We start from the raw sequence: 18,720 nt of genomic DNA on the forward strand, positions 1-18,720 counted from the left end.
CAGTCTTAGTAAATTTTGAGACTTGTTTTCTTACTTTACATTTGATCTATCCTGGAGAATGTTCCACGTGCACCTGAAAACAATGTGTATTCTGCTGTTTTTAGATGCAGTGTCCTGTCTATATATAAAGTTCATCTTGTCTAATGTGTTTTTTAAGGCTAATGTTTCCATACTGATCTTCTATCTGTATGATCTATCCATTGATGTAAGGATAGTAGGGTCTTAAAGTCCTTCACTGTTATTGTATTGTTATCTCTTTATTCCCTTATCTCTGTGAATATTAGCTTTATATATTTAGGTTCTTCTTTGTTGGGTGCATAAATATTTATACATGTTACATCTTCTTGTTGAATGGGCTGCTTTCTTGTTATGTAATGCCCTTCTTTGAGTTTTGTTACTGTTTCTGTTTTAAAATCTATTTTGTCTGATATAAATCTTGCTACCCAACCTTCCTTTTCATTTCTGTTTGCACAGTATATCTTTTTCCATCCCCTTATTTTAAGTCTGTGAGTTTCTTTAGGTTTTAAGTTAGTCTCCTGTAGGCAGCATTATTATTATACGTGTAGAAAGGCATTATTTTTTCATCTGTTCAGCTACTCTATGTCTTTTGATTAGGCCATTTATTCCATTTAAGGTAATTTTTGGTAGGTAGAATATTCCATTTAAAGTAAATGACAGGTATATATTTATTGTAATTTGTTAGTTGTTTTCTGGCAGGTTTTGAAATTCTTTTTTGTTTTTTCTTCTCTTTCTCTATTCTCTTGTGATTTGACCATTATATTTAGATGCCTTTCTCATTTTCTTTTATGTATTTACTGTAATTATTTTTGTTTGGTTACTGTTAGGTTCACGTAAGTTTATAACATTCTCTGTTAAGTTAATAGTAACTTAACGTTGAACACATTCCAAACTTTATATTTCCCCCCTCATGTCTTATGTTTTAATTGACACAGTTTGCATTTATATTTCATGCATCCTTTAATTACTGATTTTAAAAATAGTACTACTCCTTCTGTCTTTTACCCTTCATACTTGCTTTGTAAGTGATTGCTCCACTATGCTTATTATTTCTTTATGTTTTCCAATGAGATTTTTACTTAGGTATGTGTTCTTATTATCAATTAGTCCTTTTCTTTTTAACTTACTGAATTCCCTTTAACATTTCTTGTAAGGCTGTCTTGGTGGTGAAGAATTCCTTTTCTTTTGCTTTCTCTGGAAACCTCTTCATTTCTCCTTTGATTCTGAATGATTGCCTCATTTAGAGAATTTTTGGTTAGCAAGTTTTTCCTTCAGCATTATTCCTATATCTTGCCACTCCCTTCTGATCTGTAAAGTTTCTGCAAAAGATCTACTGATAGCCTTATGGGATTTCCTTTGTATCTAGTAAGTTGCTTTTATCTTTCTCTTTCTAGGATTCTATCTTTATCCTTTACTTTTTTCATTGTAATTATAATACATCTCATTTTTTTTCTCTTTTTGGGTTCATATTATTTGGAATTTTCTGGAGTTTGTGGACCTGGATATCTGTTTTCCTTGCACAGATTCAGGAAGTTTTCAGCATTATTTGCTCAAATAATTTTTCTGACATCTTGTCTTTTCTTTTCTTGTGACCTCAATGATGCAGATATTATTCTGCTTGATGTTAGGATATGTTCTCTTATTCTATGTTTTACATTTGACCTCTGAAAAGGTCTTAATTATAAGCTATATGTCCTGCAATGAGAAATGACACTATATGAATTTATCTTGTGATACTACTTTTCTGTATATGTTTTTATCTCACAGACCTTAAATGGATAATATTAGTATATTTTACACTATATTTTCATGCAATTAAATTGTCAGTGCAAATTACATACAAATTGTTTAAATGTTGTACTAATATATTTGTTTAAAAGTACCTTTTATATTTTAGGAATAAATTAATTATCTCTAATAGATTCCATTTACAAGATGCTTTTCTTGTATAATAGAGAGAGGTCAACAAAAGTTTTACCAGCATATTGAACTCCGTATAGCCCACCAGAAACATCACTTTTAGAATAAATATGTAGATCAACTTGTATTGTGCACATGTTTTTTGTTTCCTTTTCTACTGGAATTCATGGAACTGATGATGAGGAAAATGGCTTGCTATTTCTTATGCATTTAAACTTATAGGAGCCTCTCAAAAACAATGCTGTGACCCTTTTTAGATATAATTCCAAATTTGTTAATCTGTAACATTGCTTTTTTCAGAAAAGTGAAGTCAAAGATAAGACACTTACTTGGTTGAAGTAGCTAAAGTAACCTGACTACATTAGAGTTTATAAATCATGGTCAATAAGAATAATGATATTACTGCTTTCATGACAATAATATTGTCCTTCCTATTTGAAGATTATACCATTGATAGTAATTGTTATTTGTGTGCACTCTGTAGTTGAAAAGACTTGTGTACAATTAATAGGTTTTCTCAGTGTCTGCAGCAAGACACCTTTACAGCTTAGAATGTGGAACCTTTCCTCAATTTATAACTAAGTCTGTATTTACATTAAAGAATAACAGGTCATACTCAGACCAAGTCAATTTAAAATCAGAAGTGATATCTCCACTGCAATCTTAAAATAGCTTTTTAGAATATTGCATGTCTGATTTTGATATGAAAATTTCATATTAGAGTAGGATGATTGTAAACTGAACTGAAGTTTCTTTTGGTTCTTTGTGTGGTGTTTTAGAATAATACAAACACAGTCATACTGACAAGTATCTCCATTCTAATGATTTTCAAATTAAGGAATGGTTTCAAATTAGGAAAGCTCTTTGTTCACCTAGCTTTGGAATACCATGATGTGTGCTAATTGCTAACTTTGTCTGCATTATTTTTTAAAGAGCAAATGGGCACAGTGGTAATTTTCATTAATCTCGTACAGAGCAGCTAATTAAAATTTCCATTATTATCAATCCATTATCTAGTTGTTTCCTTTGTTCAGTATCAGAACAGGATGTTAATAGTAAGCCATTCTTGTATTACAGTTCTATTAAATATAGTGAGAATTCGTTTAATCTGTTACACTGTTTTGTCTTTAGGTGATTTCTTTAATGTTATGGTGTACCATATTGATTATGCTGAAGATACTTTGACATTTTGTAATAGAGATTTCAGAATTAAATACGTGTTTCTTTCTTTTTTTTTCTTTACGAAATGTCAAGAAAAAGTGACATATAGTTAAAGAAGAAAAGTAACCTAAGGACCAGAATGTTGGTGTTTTATCCTTACAACCTCATTAATTACCTGTAGCTAGGGTCATGCAAATCAATCTGATTCCCTATTTCTATAATGGTAGTATTAGCAGGGCTGGTCTTTAAGGGCCAGGCCAGCCTGTCTATGCTGTTTCTATCATGTTTTCATAATTCTCAGATATGAACTACTGTTAAAACCCCAAAGTCCTTCTAAACTTGGTAAAAGGCATTTGGTCTATAAAGTTATATATTTTCTGTCTTGCTCCATTATATTGTTTGTTTTCATTCTGTTTAACCATAGAGTATCCTCAATTGTGAAATTTAAACTAATTTCTAGGACTTGGGGGAGAGGTGAGTCCCAAGGTGATAGACTGACCCAGTGGTTCCATAAAGAATCTCTCACCCACAACCATGTAGAAGAAGGGAAGTTAACGTTTTCTCAGTACCTTACTCTGTCTGTGGTACAACATACATATGTGCATGTTTGCTCTGTTGTGTTTGAGTCTTTGTGATCCTGTGGAGTTTAGCCCACCAGGCTCCTCTGTCCATGGAATTTTCCAGGCAAAGATACCAGAGCAGGTTGCCATTTCCTCCTCTGGGGAATCTCTTGTGTCTCCTGCATTGGCAGGCAGATGCTTTATCATTGAGCCACACGGGAAGCCACAGCATATATGAAATGTTTCTTGTTTTTGGCACTTTGATATGCATTGTCTGACTTAATCCTCATAACAAATATGAGGGATTGGTATTTATTACCCCTGAATCAAGCATGAGCAATAATTTTTGTAGAGATCCGTTCAGTCATCTGAGCAAAGATTACCTAGAAGGTAAATGAGGGGTCTTGATGCATACCTAGTGGCAGTTTGAGCCATTCCCAGCGTACCATATACTGTCTAAAGTTACCTTATGCTAGCATCTCTGGGAGAAGGCAGTGGCACCCCACTCCAGTAGTCTTGCCTGGAAAATCCCGTGGATGGAGGAGCCTGGTAGGCTGCAGTCCATGGGGTCGCTAAGAGTCGGACACGACTGAGCGACTTTACTTTGACTTTTCACTTTCCTGCATTGGAGAAGGAAATGGCAACCCACTCCAGTGTTCTTGCCTGGAGAATCCCAGGGATGGGGGAGCCTGGTGAGCTGCCATCTATGGGGTCGCACAGAATCTGACACAACTGAAGCGACTTAGCAGCAGCAGCAGCAGCATCTCTGAATATATTGTAATGCAATGTCTCAGAACTGTAATATTCTGAAGTGAAACTAAACTGAATTTGAAAGCTTTGGCATGTTGAAGGTCACCAGTCCTTCACCTTTTTGGTTATTCACCCTTCATACATCCATCATTCATTCAAGAAATATATGTTGAGTACTTAACTCTGTGCCAAGCACTGTGTTAATATCTAGAGATAGAGCAGTGAACAGGTTAGGCAAGTTTCCTGCTTTGTGGAGCTTATATTTTAATGAGACGTACACAGTAAACAAGTATATAAAGCAGTAAACTTATATAAAGCTAATAGGATAAGTGAGATTTAAAATGATGTTGTGATGATAAGTGCAGTGTTAAGACGGGAAGACTGGTGGCATGAGACATAAATGATGAGAACCAGCAATAGAGAGGCCAGAGTCTTCCAGGCAGAAAAAAACAGCAAATACAAAGATCGTTCCACAGGACTAAGCCCTGTGTATATAAAGCCTCCGGGGTAGGATCAGTATGGCCTTGTCATCCATTAATTGAGAAAATAAATTTGGGGGTCCTATGAAAGTGGAATGTGACTTCAGATCTGCAAAATTTTATACCACAAATGTTTACTTGCGAGTCCTTGTGGATCTGTAGCCTTAAGAGCTGGGCAAATAAGTTACAGAAATGTGAAGATGATTTCAAGGTGATGGCTGTACTTACTGTGCCGTTTACATGGTGATTTATTCAGTAGACTTCCTGAATATCTACTGTCCAACTGGAGAGAAACTATGAAATTGTATTCCTTGTTCTTTCATTATTATGGACAGATTCCGTAATGGCACACTTTCACTGATGCTCACTTAACGCCATCACTGTGTTAGACACTTGGCATACATGGAGCTTCCAGTCTAGAAGAGAAAGAGGCACACGTAATGAACTCTGCCCCAGTGTCTTAAGTGCTATAATAGTGAAAGTGCTGTGGTGGTGTGAGGGAATGTTTTTTGTACATGAGACTTTATCAGACTTTAAGCATTTACTATTTAATGGAATAAAAAAACGCATACATTAAGAATGATTGACAGTTTCTATACCAGGAGGCATTTTCAATAAAAAGCCAAATGTTAGGAAACCCTAGGGAATCTATTTTTCATTATTAACATTGTTTTTTTTTTTAACTCTATATCCTCTAATGACATAACTTCTATCAAATTGAAAAAAATTGCTTTCCTATTTCTAGCTTAGGTACTTAGCAAAAACTGAGTGTAATTCATATGAATTTACAAAATGGGCTCCAAGCTAGAGTTTTAATCCAGGGGAATACATTAGTAATATAGGAAAGGGGCAGTTATGATTATGTATGATTATGTAGATCTGGGATCTGAAACTATGAATTATTAGAACCATGAATGTGTTGATGATGTTTTTCTCCCAGCCTTTTCCCCAAATGACTTACATAGTTATGGCAAGGCGATGAAGCTCAGAAGCTGTGATGAGATAATGAGTTCTAGAAATAATCCTGTGTATATTGGAAATTAAGCTAAAAACTAGTCACTATCAGATAAATGCATTTAATGACTTCTAAAGATTAATTGATAGCATGGGAGTAGCATAGTTTGGAAGGAATAGTTGGGAACTGGTGAATGCTTTAGACAAACATGCTAATTGGAGACTATATTGTCTTAGATTTTAATAACCATTTTCCCTTGGTTTTGTGATAGGGTGATATTCTGACATATTTCAATAGATTTGGGTTATATATAATGTATTGCATTATAGTTTATAGAATAGAAGTAACTAGTAAACTTAATAAAATGATTTCTAAATGTATGTCCTACAAGTAAAGGAGGACCAGCTAATGTTAATCCTAATGCTTGGATTTTAAATTTAAGCATTAATGCTGCTACTGGTGAGTCGCTTCAGTCGTGTCCAACTCTGCGTGACCCCATGGACTGCAGCCTACCAGGCTCCTCCGTCCATGGGATTTTACAGGCAAGGGTACTGGGGTGGGGTGCCATTGCCTTCTCCGAGCATTAATGCTACTCAAGTCCATATTCTGTTCAGGTCATAATCACCATCAGTGTAATTTTCTTTTAAATGAGGTTGAGGAGAGTGTTGAAGTATATACAACATGTCTTTACCATGTCAATTCTAGATGACCAAAAGATTTTAAATGCCTGACACTCTACACACATTTTTTAATAGTAAAATATTTACATATTCTATGCATTATTTTATTTCAAAAGTTTTTAATAAAACCTTGTTGTTTGTCTAAAATAATTTCTTTTTTTTTTCCTATTTAATAGGGAGGACTGAAAAACAGCAAACATGAATGCACCCTGTCTTCACAAGAATATGTTCATGAATTACGATCTGGTATTTCTGATGAGAAACTTCTTAACTGCCTAGAATCTCTGAGGGTTTCTTTAACCAGCAATCCTGTCAGGTCAGTGCTTTTTACTGTTTTGGTGTGATTCATACAATGTGTACTGTATATAATTGTTGGGAATATAATCACATCATTTTAACCTCAAGATTTCATGACCAGATGACTGATGTTGGCTAATAAAACAATGTCTAATTATGAGGTCTAAACATTAAAAAATATATAGTTAATCTGATCTCCAATAACATGCAATTTTAAGAATACAAGTATTACTTGGATGGTTAAGTCCTCAATGATTATGTAAAATATGGGTCCAGAGGCTAAATGTCCACATTTATATGAAAGTCTGTACTCAGATAACAATTATTTTTATTTATTTGTAAAATAAATTTCATATACGGCTCTTTTATTCTCTTTTAAGAAACTCACTTTAGTTTTGGTTGCACTGGGTCTTCATTGCTGCCTGCGGACCTTCCCTAGCTGTGGTGAGCAGGGGCTCCTCTTTGTTGCAGTGTGCTGAGCTCTCATTGTGGCGGCTCTCATTGCAAAGCACAGGCTCTAGGTGCGCCAGCTTTAGTAGTCGCAGTACGCAGGCTCAGTAGTGTCGCTTGCAGGCTCTAGAGGTGGGCTCAGCAGTTGTGGAGCTCGTGCCCAGCCAGTCACTGGCATGTGGAACCCTCCCAGACCAAGGACTGAACCCATGTCTCTGCACTGGCAGGTGGATGCCCATCCACTGTGACACCAGGGAAGTCTGACATTATTCCTTTTTAACTTGAGAAGTAAATAGTATTTTGTATTCTCTTACAAGTTTTAGATATTTATTCACACTTTTATGTAATTTGGGATAGCAAAAATCAGTTTATTTTACCCAGTAAAGTAAATAGGAGAATATTAATAAACTCCTTAAAAATCTACACATTTAGGTGTGAAGGATTTTTAAGGAAGAAGTTCTTGCTAGTGGTAGATTCCAATAACTGGTGTACTTTTATCAACCATAAAAAACCTTTAAGTTAAATACATTCCACATAAAATATTTTTATAGGGATAAACAGATTTTCAGTATAATATGAAAATATTCTGGGATCTACTTCCAGTCACTAAAATATTAAGTTCAGAAATTTGAGTATACAGAAACTGTTATTTCCATTTTATTCTTGGTTTTCCTAATATATGATGGGACTGGTACTTCCCTGACTTATCCACAGAAGCTTGCAAATAATTTAGAGCTCAGTTGTTTTGTTTCAATTTATGTATAAATTGAAATATCTTTACACTATTTCTTTTTACCAGTCATGCATTTGGCAGAATGACTGGAAGAGTGTAATTCTCCAATAGTTTAAAAAGGTAATCATAAGATATGACTTGCATTTGGATCTGATAATTATTCGGAGGTGGCTGTCTTGCTATCGCTATTTTTTCCAGAATGTTCTGGTTTTAATGATTTGCGCATGCGAGTCCTTTGAGGGCCGTAGCAGTGGCAGGTTCCCCATTGTCCCCGTCCTGCCACCCTGCTCTGCCGCCACTGCCTCCTCACACAGACTGTACTGAACTGACTGCTCCGAACATTTCTGTTGAATGGCTAATTGAATGAGTGAATGAATGAATCTTTTAAATGTACCTATAGAAGTCGTGACATTTAGTAATAAGGTGGGGGCGAGGGAACCTTGTTAAAATATATTTTTATAAACAGAGTGGAAAAAGTTTGAAATTGTACATGGGTCTTTTAAAATACAGCAGAATAGGTATCAGACCACCCCAAAGTATTCTTGGGTGAAGTGAGAAGCTGGCAGGTCCCAGCTGACTACAGACAGCTGCATCCTGGCAGCTGATTGGCTCCACAGTTGCAGGCCTCACAAACTCCGCATTGGGTGGTAGCCCATGCTGAAGTTTGGAGCCTGCCTGTGGAACTTGCTAGCTGGAGCCAAAGCCCGCTTCCTCTTTTGCGGGAGCTGCCCTTAATAATGAGTAAGAATGGGTTTGGGAGCTATGGCAGCATTTCTGCCCCAGGTGGAGCCAGCGGAAGCAGTGACCCACTGTCTCAGGGCAGGGTAGCTCTTGCTACTAAGTCCATGGGATCCAGGGCCCAAATCCAGGCTGTTGTTCCTTGTGTAAACCAGCTGCTCACCTCCACTCTGGTTGATAACATCTTCAAGACTAGAGGAATCAAGATTTCCCAAGTTTCTGTTGTGGGAATAATAAGGCAGGCAGAGAAGACTGCAAGTTACTTTACAAGATTTACGATAGGACCATTAAACCTATCGAGGTCTGCCAGTGGGTTGGCAGAGATAAAGCAAAGCAGCAGGTGACTCTGCTTCCAGTGGGAGTATATGCCAAAGTGTTTGGTATCCTGGAATGTTCTGCGGAGGTGAAGAGCCTTGAGAAGTTGAAAATCCATGTCCTCCAGGACATGAATGAGTACAGCACACACATAATCTAGAAACGGTCAAGGTACATGATGCTGGATAACACCTGCCAAGCGGCCTCTGGGCAAAGTGGCCCTGTTGATCCATCAGAAAGGGGTGAGGCCCAGAAGCACGGCGAGCACCACCCCAGTTTCGTCCAGAATCAGGTGCTGCATTTGATTCATGAGCTCCAGACCAAGCTTTGTGACCTGAGCATCTGGACCGTCAAGCAAGCCATTGATTATCTGACCATGGAGGGCCGCATCTACCCCCACTGTGGATGAAGAGCATTTCAAATCTGCTGATTGAAGCACCGAAAACTTTTGTCTCATTTTCTGAAGACCCTGCCTCCTGTTGTGACTGAGTTTGTGTGATTTTTAGGAAGTAGATTTTTTTTTTAACAAAAGATTGGAAGTGGCATCCTTTGGAACCTCACTGCTTTTCCAGCTGCTTTGAACTTAACTGTTTTTCTAACTATATTTGAAGCTTAGAAAGAGATAATGGCCAGTTGACTGGCCTTTTTGTAGGATTTACCAACGAGCAGATGAAAACACTCCTGGATGGATGAATTTGGGGAAGCAAAGGTACAGAAAAAGTTGAAAATTATTATTTTCTTGCATGGGAGCTTCTTTTTCCAAAATATCTAAGTATTAGGAGAAAATAGATGCAGTCAAGGAGCCAGTTAAGAGACAAAAAAAAAGTGTTTTTACATAGACTCATTTTCTATGTTTTGATTTAGCATCTTATATTCATACTGTTATGTTATGCTAAATATAGTAGTTGATTGACTCAGATGAGCTAAAGAAAGTAGTTTATGAATTCAGGTACCCAGTTCATGTTCATATAGTAATCTGCTCTTATTACCATAAGTTTATGTTTTTTAAAAGATAAAATTATACTACATTTAAATGGCAGGGTCAGCTTTGACTTTTTTTCTTAAAGTATACTTGTTTTGAATTCAGTGTGGTGATATTTTTATAAATTATAATCTCTTATACTTGCATAGTACACAGATACCAGACTTGACGTAAGTTTTATGTTCTGATGTATTATTTATAGTACTAAATGCTCTATTTTATGTATAAGAAGGTTTTATTCTTATAGGTTAGATGAACAAGTTCTTATAGGAATATTATTAAGCTTAGCAAGTTTAATGAAAGTTTATGCAAGCATTTTATTGAAGCACTTTTGCAAATCTTCATTGTGTGATTTGTTTTCCTAAATTCATTTGGAAAGCCTTTAGTTTTGCTTTTGAATATTAACATTTTAATTATCCGGAGGGATTTTTTTCTCCTCTGTGTGTGATGTCAATAACATATGTTATATCCTTTTTGTAATAATATATTTCAGTATGCATGTCTGCTAAGTCACTTCAGTTGTGTCTGACTCTTTGCAACCCTGTGGACTGTAGCCCGCCAGGCTCCTCCGTCCATGGGATTGTCCAGGCAAGAATACTGGAGTGGATCGCCATTTCCTCCTCCAGGGGATCTTCCCCACTCAGGGATTGAACCTGCGTCTCTTTTGTCTCCTGCATTGGCAGGCAGGTTCTTTACCACTGTGCCACGTGGGAAGTCATGCATTTTAGTATAGGTTATATTAAATATGTGAGGCTTTTAAATGATTGAATAAAGTAAGCACTAAGTTGTACATACACTAAAGATGGTATCTTTCAAGTTACTGGTTTTGTTACATTAGTGGAAAGAAAAATTATATATATTCATTTAGACAGGTAGAAGAGAAAAGCATTACTTGTCTCAATCAAAAAAGAAGGTGAAAAAACAGAGAAAAGCTCTTAAAAGCCAGCAGTCCAGACTGTCAGAACGTGGCCTTTCTTTGCCAATTCTAAGAAAAAATTATCACCAATTGTTGCTTAAACTTCCCGAGGCATAAACTAAACTTTTTTTCCCCTTCAAAAGCAATGAAATAAGCGATATTCCTTTGAAAGATGCAAGTGGTTAACATACTATAAAACGTGTTTGTTATTTAAATAATCAGACAATTTTTCCAAAGTCTAGTCTTCACAAAGAGAAATGCTGAACCACTCTGTTGAAAAGGTTGCCTGCCCTGGGGAAAACCATGCTGAGGGAGAAACAAGGGGCATATTTCTTCCTTAGAATCTCAGTGTGGAATGTAGTCTAAGAGACAGTATTCTTTTGTGGTATCAGTTATACAGATTCAGGCACCCTGAGATTAAATTCTGACATCTATGACTTGGTAGGTCACTTGCTAATTGCCAAGTTGACTCAATTGGTGGTTGGATAGGTAGTCAATTTTCCCCTCTAGGAATATTCCTTCAGAATCAGGAAAATAGCAACTTAAAAAAAAAAACAAAAACAAAACTTTATTTGGTTGCCTTAGTACCTGGGAACTGACGCTTCTATGTACACCTGAATTTAAGGCCAGAGAACATACCCACTCTCTCCCCCATCCTTTGACAGGAACTGTCCTCTCTCTTTGTGACTTGGGATCCTTTTTAGCTTTGTTAATTAACCTAGCACTCTTCCCCACTTTACACTTCTTGAGCTTTACTGGGATTCTGCTGCAGGTGAGCAACAGCAATGGAAGAATACTAAGTATTCTGTGAATGGAATATATGTGAATGGATGTGAATGGAATGTGATGGAAATCAACAATGTGAATGGAAATCAACAAACATTTTAAGGCAATAACAATTGCTAGATTGCCATACCTGCATATTTAGTGCATGTTAGGGTTAGCAGATGTCTCAGATTCATTGTAAATCATCCACTTGGCATGCAGACTTACTTTTCAATTTTGTTTACACAGTGAATAAATTTGGCCAGTGCTCCCCTTCCTCTCCAGTTCTGCCCTAGATGTGAGCCACATATTTGAGGATAAGATAGAAATCCTGGAGAAATACTGTTGACTATTTTGGGCAGGGACATTTAATTCTGAGGAGTCTGAAGAACATAATTGATTATTATTAGCCCCTGGGGGTTTTCTATAGCTCATAGACATAAGAAATGACTGGATTTGTATTAAAATTGATTCTAACTGGAATAAATAAATTTGAAAATGTTTTCAAGTCAAGGTTAATATTATTGTTACAATTGCTAGTAATGTTTTACCTACTAAATTTAGATTTATATGTTGAGTGTAATCTGAGAACTGTAAATTGTCTTATTTTTATAATTTCTATTCACCTTTTATGATGATGAACAAAAAAGGTAACAACTGCAATTCTTTTCAGTCATTAAACTTTTAGTGAGCACTTACTTATGCAATAAGTATTAGCTTTCATTTTAATAAGCTTAAATTTAATTGATTTCTGAAATGCTTATTAAAATTATAATAGTTAACATTGTAACATTTATATAGTACTTATTGTCTGCTAGGTACTGTTCTAAAAGAGAGAGTGTGTGTGTATGTGTGTGTGCCCCTGTGATGGCTAGATTTATGTTTCCAGCTCAGACTTTTTTCTTGAAATTCAGACATTCATCTCCAAATGTCTTCCCGATGCCCTACAGGCATCTTTAAAATATTTTAAAAAATGATAGTAAGAAATACTTACATATATACCATTTATTATCCTCCAGGAAATGTTCTAAGAACGTGAAATACACACATAAAACCAGAGAATCATAATGATTAGTATTAATATTGTTCACATTTTATAGATGAGGAACTTGAGGCTCAGAAAGGTTAAGTAATTTGCTCCATTTTAATGCTATATGGCTAGTAACTGTCAGAGCTAAGATTCCAATGCTGGGTCCTTATCCACTTCTTTATACTACCTCACAATAAGGAAAGTCTTTTAAAATATCCTCCTTTCATTCTAGTCACATACTAAATCTTTTGACTTTATTTCTTTCATTAAAATTTGCCTGACTTGAGTTTAAAAAAAAAAAAAGAACTATGAAATATTTTAGCAACAGGTATAAAGGGGAATATAAAAATACCTATGTTTTTCATCTACCAGTTTAAGAAACAAAACTTTATTTTTATTATAGTTTTAGAGAACTTAGCCATATAACTTGTTAATTTTTAATGACACTATAACACACTGTGCCTGCATTTTTACTGATTAAAAATCACCAATGGTTTAAGTGCATTAAACCAATGCATTTATTATTTCAAGCGTAATTACAATTGTATTTGTAAAGTGTAAGTGTAATTATATCTTAAGAATATATAGAATTGCATTGGAAAGCCCTTTTTTTTAATGACCTCATTGCTCTGTGCTTCCTGAATAGCTCAGCTGGTAAAGAATCCGCCTGCTATGTGGTACACCGATCCCTGGGTTGGGAAGATCCCCCGGAGAAGGAGATGGCTACCCATTCCAGTATTCTGGCCTGGAGAATTCCATGGACTGTATAGTCCATGGGATTGCAAAGACTCAGACACGACTGAGTGACTTTCACTTGCTCCATACATATCGATGATACTTCTAGTAATTCAAATGCCATCCATATGATATTATTCCGATACATAACTATATGATAAATTAGGAAAGGTTATTTTACTATTATGTGTTAATTTTTTGGTAATACCTTAGGTTGGAGCGGGTCAGTAAGTAACATTCAATTTTATGTAGTTTGTTTTCATATAGCAGATGGATATCGCATAAAGGAATAACAAATTCCCCTTGTCCATTTGGGGTCTGTCCTTATGGAGCTTACATTCTAGTAAGAGAAGTCAGACAATTAATAAAATAAACATATGTATATACACACATATATACACATGCATGAATTGTCAGGTTGTGATCTGTTCTGGGAGAGAATGTTGCTGTTTTGTATCATATGGCCAGTGAAGGCCTCCCTGAGTTTAATGGCATGTGAGCAGAAGTCTCAAGAAAGTGTGGAAGTGAGCTCTGAAGTCCACGGGAGGCAGACCATTCTGAGAGACAGGAAACGTCTGCAGCAAATGCTCGGCCTGTTCCAGGAATGTCAAAAAGCACAGTGTGGCGGGAGGCAGAGAATTGTGACCCGTTGGTAGGACTGTGGCTTTTACGCTGAGTGAGCTGGGAAGCTACTAGAGGGTGTCGAAGAGAGTAGTGAACCTGACCTGAAGAGATTTTTAAAGGATAACTCTGGGTAGAAGCAGGGAGACATGTTACATGTTGCAATGAAAGAGCTAGAAATTTCACAGAAATTCTAGCGACAGCCGTATAGCGGTGCCTCATGGAGGCTGATATGGAAGGTCACTTGACATCCAAAGGTAGTCCTAGAGCCTGATTATTTTCGTCGTCAGTCTCCAGCACAGCAGCAGAAATTCAGGGTGCCTCTCCGTGATTCGTTCCATTGTGAACATGGACTCTACATGGGTCTGCTTTTTTCCCTGACATTAACTCCCTGGCCTTCTCTGTATTCCCCATTTTGAATTCTTAATGGGGTGACTCTGGTTCCCATTTGTTTCTGCTCTAGCACAGGTGTTCATGCCAGGCCACCTCAGCCTACAGGCCTGTTTAAGTGCTAGCCATACCACTGGTCAGGTGACAGTTCCGAATTGACTCAGGTTTGTTCTTGTTAAGGGAGAGGCGGGCACAGTGATATGGTCCAGATTTTTTCCACCCTAGAAAGTGTCTCTGGAGAGTCCTTCCCTAAGAAGGGGATATGAGCTTGTCAAGTACCGCCCATACAGGAACTTTGTTAAAATAAGAAAGTTGCTATGTGGACGCTTCCTGAAGGGCAGAGATTACGTTTTGTTTGTGCTGTATACTGTGCATTCAGCTTTAGTCCTTGTGGCCTTGGAGCTCAGTGGTAAAGGATCTGCCTGCGGTGCAGGAGACCCGGCTTCGATCCCTCGGTTGGGAAGATCCCCTGGAGAAGGAAATGGCAACCCACTCCAGTATCCTTGCCTGGAAAATCTCATGGACAAAGGAGCCTGGTGGGCTGCAGTCCATGGGGTCGCAAAGAGTTGGACACGACTGAGCGACTAACACACACACACTTGTGGCATTAAAAGCTGAGTGAATGAAAACATGTGATGACCTGCTACCATGAATTGCCTCTAGTGTTCCTGTGTGTATGTGTGGGTTTGGAGAGCAGAGGGGGAAAAAAAAAATCAAAGAGCAACAGCGTCCTTAATTTTCCTCTGAGTGTACTGTGAATTCTTACCAAAGTCAAGTAAGCCATCCCCGAGCAGTAGCCTTTCCTTAGACTTTTATCTACCATCTGACTCTGGGCCAAAACTCTTTCTTTTTCCTGATATAAAGACACTCTCAACCCACCCCTCAAAAAAAAAAAAAAAAAACAAAAAGTGGTGGTAGTGGGATTTGTGTCTACATCATGTGGTTAAAGTTCTGAAAGAACTGTTTTCCCCACCCACAACGAACATTAGCATTGCTTTTTTAAAAGGCTTTTAGAAATCCTGCAGGAAAGAAACAGGTTTAAATGTATTAACTCAGAGCTCCCAAATTAAAAAAAAAAAACAACAAAACTTTTATTCCTTAGACATGCAAATAATCATTCTGCAGTATAAACCATACTTTCTATCTCCATCAGATTTAAACCCACCAACAGTTGTGATTTTATCTAACCACCCTCTACTTTAAAACCTCCTTCCCAGTAACCAAAAAATAACTGATCAAAGCAACAGAGCAAACAGCTAATTAGTCTTCCTTTTGGACAGAAACAAACAGGAACAACAAAACAACAACAACAAAAGCAGAAAAGGAGGAAACCAAAGTAAGAATAAACCCAAGAAAGAGAGTAATTTGTACGGTGATGAGGAAACTGTATAAAAAACAAAAAACAACACAGAGGGAAAAATCAACTTGAATGCATCATGTCTTATTTCTTATATAACAGTAAAGGAATCCTTGAAATTCAACAGGAGTCATTTAATATTATTGTTCTGTTAATAGTTTCCTAAGACTTCCATAACAGTTACCAAAAACTGGGTGACTTCAAACAACAGAAATGTATTCTCTCACAGTTCAAGTGGCCAGAAGTCTGATATCAAGGTGTTGGCAATCAGGTCCCTCCTAAGGCTCTAAGGGGGGATCTTTAGAGCTTCTGCAGCTTATGGCACTTCTTGGCTTGTGGCAGCGTAACTCCAGTCTCCGCCTCCTCTGTCACATGGCCTTCTCTGCTTCTCGGTTTGTCCTTTCTTTGTCTCTTAAAACAGTGCATGCTAGGTCACTTCAGTCATGTCTGACTCTTTGTGACCAGGCTCCTCTGTCCATGGGATTCTCCAGGCAAGAATACTGGTGTGGGTTGCCATGCCCTCCTCCAGGGGATCTCCCTGACCCAGGGATTAAATCTGCGTTTCTTATGTCTCCTGCATTGGCAAGCAAGTTCTTTACCAATAAAACCACCTGGGAAGCCCTCTTGTAAGAATAATGCTTAAAAAAAAAAGAATACTCAATATTCACTAGTTTGTTGGATGTTTTCGATTCCACACATAAGTGATACCATGTAGTGTCTTTCTCTGCCTGACTTACTTTATTTAGCATAATGTGCTCCAAACTCATGGATAGAAATAACAAACTAGTGGTTACCAGTGGGTGGTGGCGAAAAGGGAAGTAACTACTAGGTGTAAGATACTGTATAACAAGGGGAACTATAAATGGAAACTAACCTTTACAGTTGTATAAAAAAATTTAAATACAAAAAGATTATAATGGAAAAAAGACTTGGTGGTTAAATGTAAAAAAAATGAATTAATCATTAAATATAATCATAATTTCAGTAGGGAGTGTAAAACCAATGGAAATAAAAATAATAATGATTTATGCATGGAGATAAATTACTGTACCTCAAAATAATGAAAAGAAAATAGCTAATTTAATTATCAGCTTTTGAAATGTATCTAAAAAATCAATAAGAAGTATTAGGTTGGCCAAAAAAGAAAAAAAATACTCTGATTAGACTTAGGATATAGTTTCCTTTAAAATATTAGAGGAAGTAGTCTTTAAGTCTCTGTTATATAACTATTTTCCAGAGCTTCTATTCTTTAGAATCTGGACATTTGGCCTCTCGTGACTGATTTGCTTCTGTACCACAGTTTAAACTGATTTCCTTGTGTTCAGCCCATGGTGAAATAATATTTAAGCACCCATACACACTAATAGTTTTGCTAAACATTCTCAAATTACAGTCATTTCAGAAAATTAAACAGAATAATGTCCATTTCAGTCAATCCCTTTTATAAGCCATCATTGACTGGCCATATCCCAAATCACTCCCTTACTATGAATTCCTTTAACATGTATTTTGTACTGTATACATTCGCCTGTACCTGCCTCTGCTCCATAATAGTTTCATGCATGTATGCTTGCTTTTCTAAGTTAGATTTCAGACTCCTCTGGGGAAGGGAACCTCTTGCCCTCTTATTTGTTTCACGATGGCAGGCACGGTGTAATTTATATACAATAAAGTGTGATTTGATGTAGATATTGACCCATCATGAATAACAACCAATACTTCTCCAACAGTGATAATGAGTTTGCATTAATCTGGCTCTATTTTGTGGCCATGCATTTTTAGATGTAATCAGAGAAAAAGAATGAAGCTAACTTCCTCTTCACAGGAGTGAAATCTGTTGGTTTGATTTGAACCATATTCACATATTCATCAGGTATAGGATAAAATACCAGGCTTCCCTGGTGGCTCATAGGGTAAAGCGTTTGCCTACAATGTGGGAGACCTGGGTTCGATCCCTGGGTCAGGAAGATTCCCTGGAGGAAGAAATGGCAACCCACTCCAGTACTCTTGCCTGGGAAAATCCCATAGACTGAGAAGCCTGGCAGGCTACAGTCCATGGGGTCACAAAGAGTCGGACACAACTGAGTGACTTCACTTCATAGATAAAATAGCTTGCTTTCCACAATGGTCTTTTTATGGTCACATGGTGAGTTAATGAAATTGAATGTTTATGTTAGGTAGTTAGAATAGGAAAAAGGAGTCCAAAATGGCGGTGGCAAGACAAAGAAAGGAAAAAGCCTGCGAAGATGAAACAAAAGAAAATCCGAGGACCAGAGTGAGAACCTCAGGTGAAACAAACAGCCCTCCTGGCTAGCCCAGTTTACATAGTGCAGGCTCAGGGGGAGGAGAGAAAACATATAAAAAGAGGAGCCAGGATTGAGCCCCTCTGTTTTTTTGGGTTGGTCCACCCTCATGCCTAGAGGATGTACTCTGCTTTGCTTGCCAAATAAAACTGAGCTGTAACACTGGTCTGCTGCTTCAAATCTTTACTGTAGCATGACAGAACCAAGGAAATTACACACTCCTCTGACATTTACAACTCTGTTTAACACCCTAAAAATCCATGAGTTTTGACTATAAAATAAATCCCAATCTGCTGTCACAAATCGAATTAGACTTTTCACATATCATGGTCTGTGGGTTTTAGAATGAGAACTGTGTTGTTACTTACAGATTTTTGTTCATATTTCTTTACTAAAGTTTATGAAAGGAGGCTGTGTCTGCTGAGAAATGACCAATGAGTTTGAACAATTTTGTTCCCAGCCAACCTATTACAGGATGTATAGGTATTTGGCAATATATTTTATGAAGATCCAGAGAAGTGTGTAGCAATAAATCATTGTTACTAAGCTTTCTTAACATATGACA

At 37.0% G+C, this 18,720-nt stretch overlaps 2 protein-coding genes across 2 annotated transcripts in view; both read left to right on the forward strand.

The window, feature by feature from the left end:
- Positions 1-18,720, forward strand: part of DIAPH2 (diaphanous related formin 2) — a 980,877-nt gene that overhangs the window by 236,146 nt on the left and 726,011 nt on the right. The window contains exon 5 of the mRNA XM_068961943.1: positions 6,700-6,839. Coding sequence (XP_068818044.1) covers positions 6,700-6,839 — 140 coding nt within the window. The remainder of the gene's footprint in view (positions 1-6,699; positions 6,840-18,720) is intronic.
- Positions 8,741-9,490, forward strand: RPA4 (replication protein A4). Its single transcript, XM_068961931.1, is given in 3 exon segments — positions 8,741-9,002; positions 9,005-9,450; positions 9,452-9,490. Coding segments are annotated over 3 exon segments (747 nt in total).

This window comes from Capricornis sumatraensis, chromosome X, assembly GCF_032405125.1.
Source record: "Capricornis sumatraensis isolate serow.1 chromosome X, serow.2, whole genome shotgun sequence".
Lineage (NCBI taxonomy): Eukaryota > Metazoa > Chordata > Mammalia > Artiodactyla > Bovidae > Capricornis > Capricornis sumatraensis.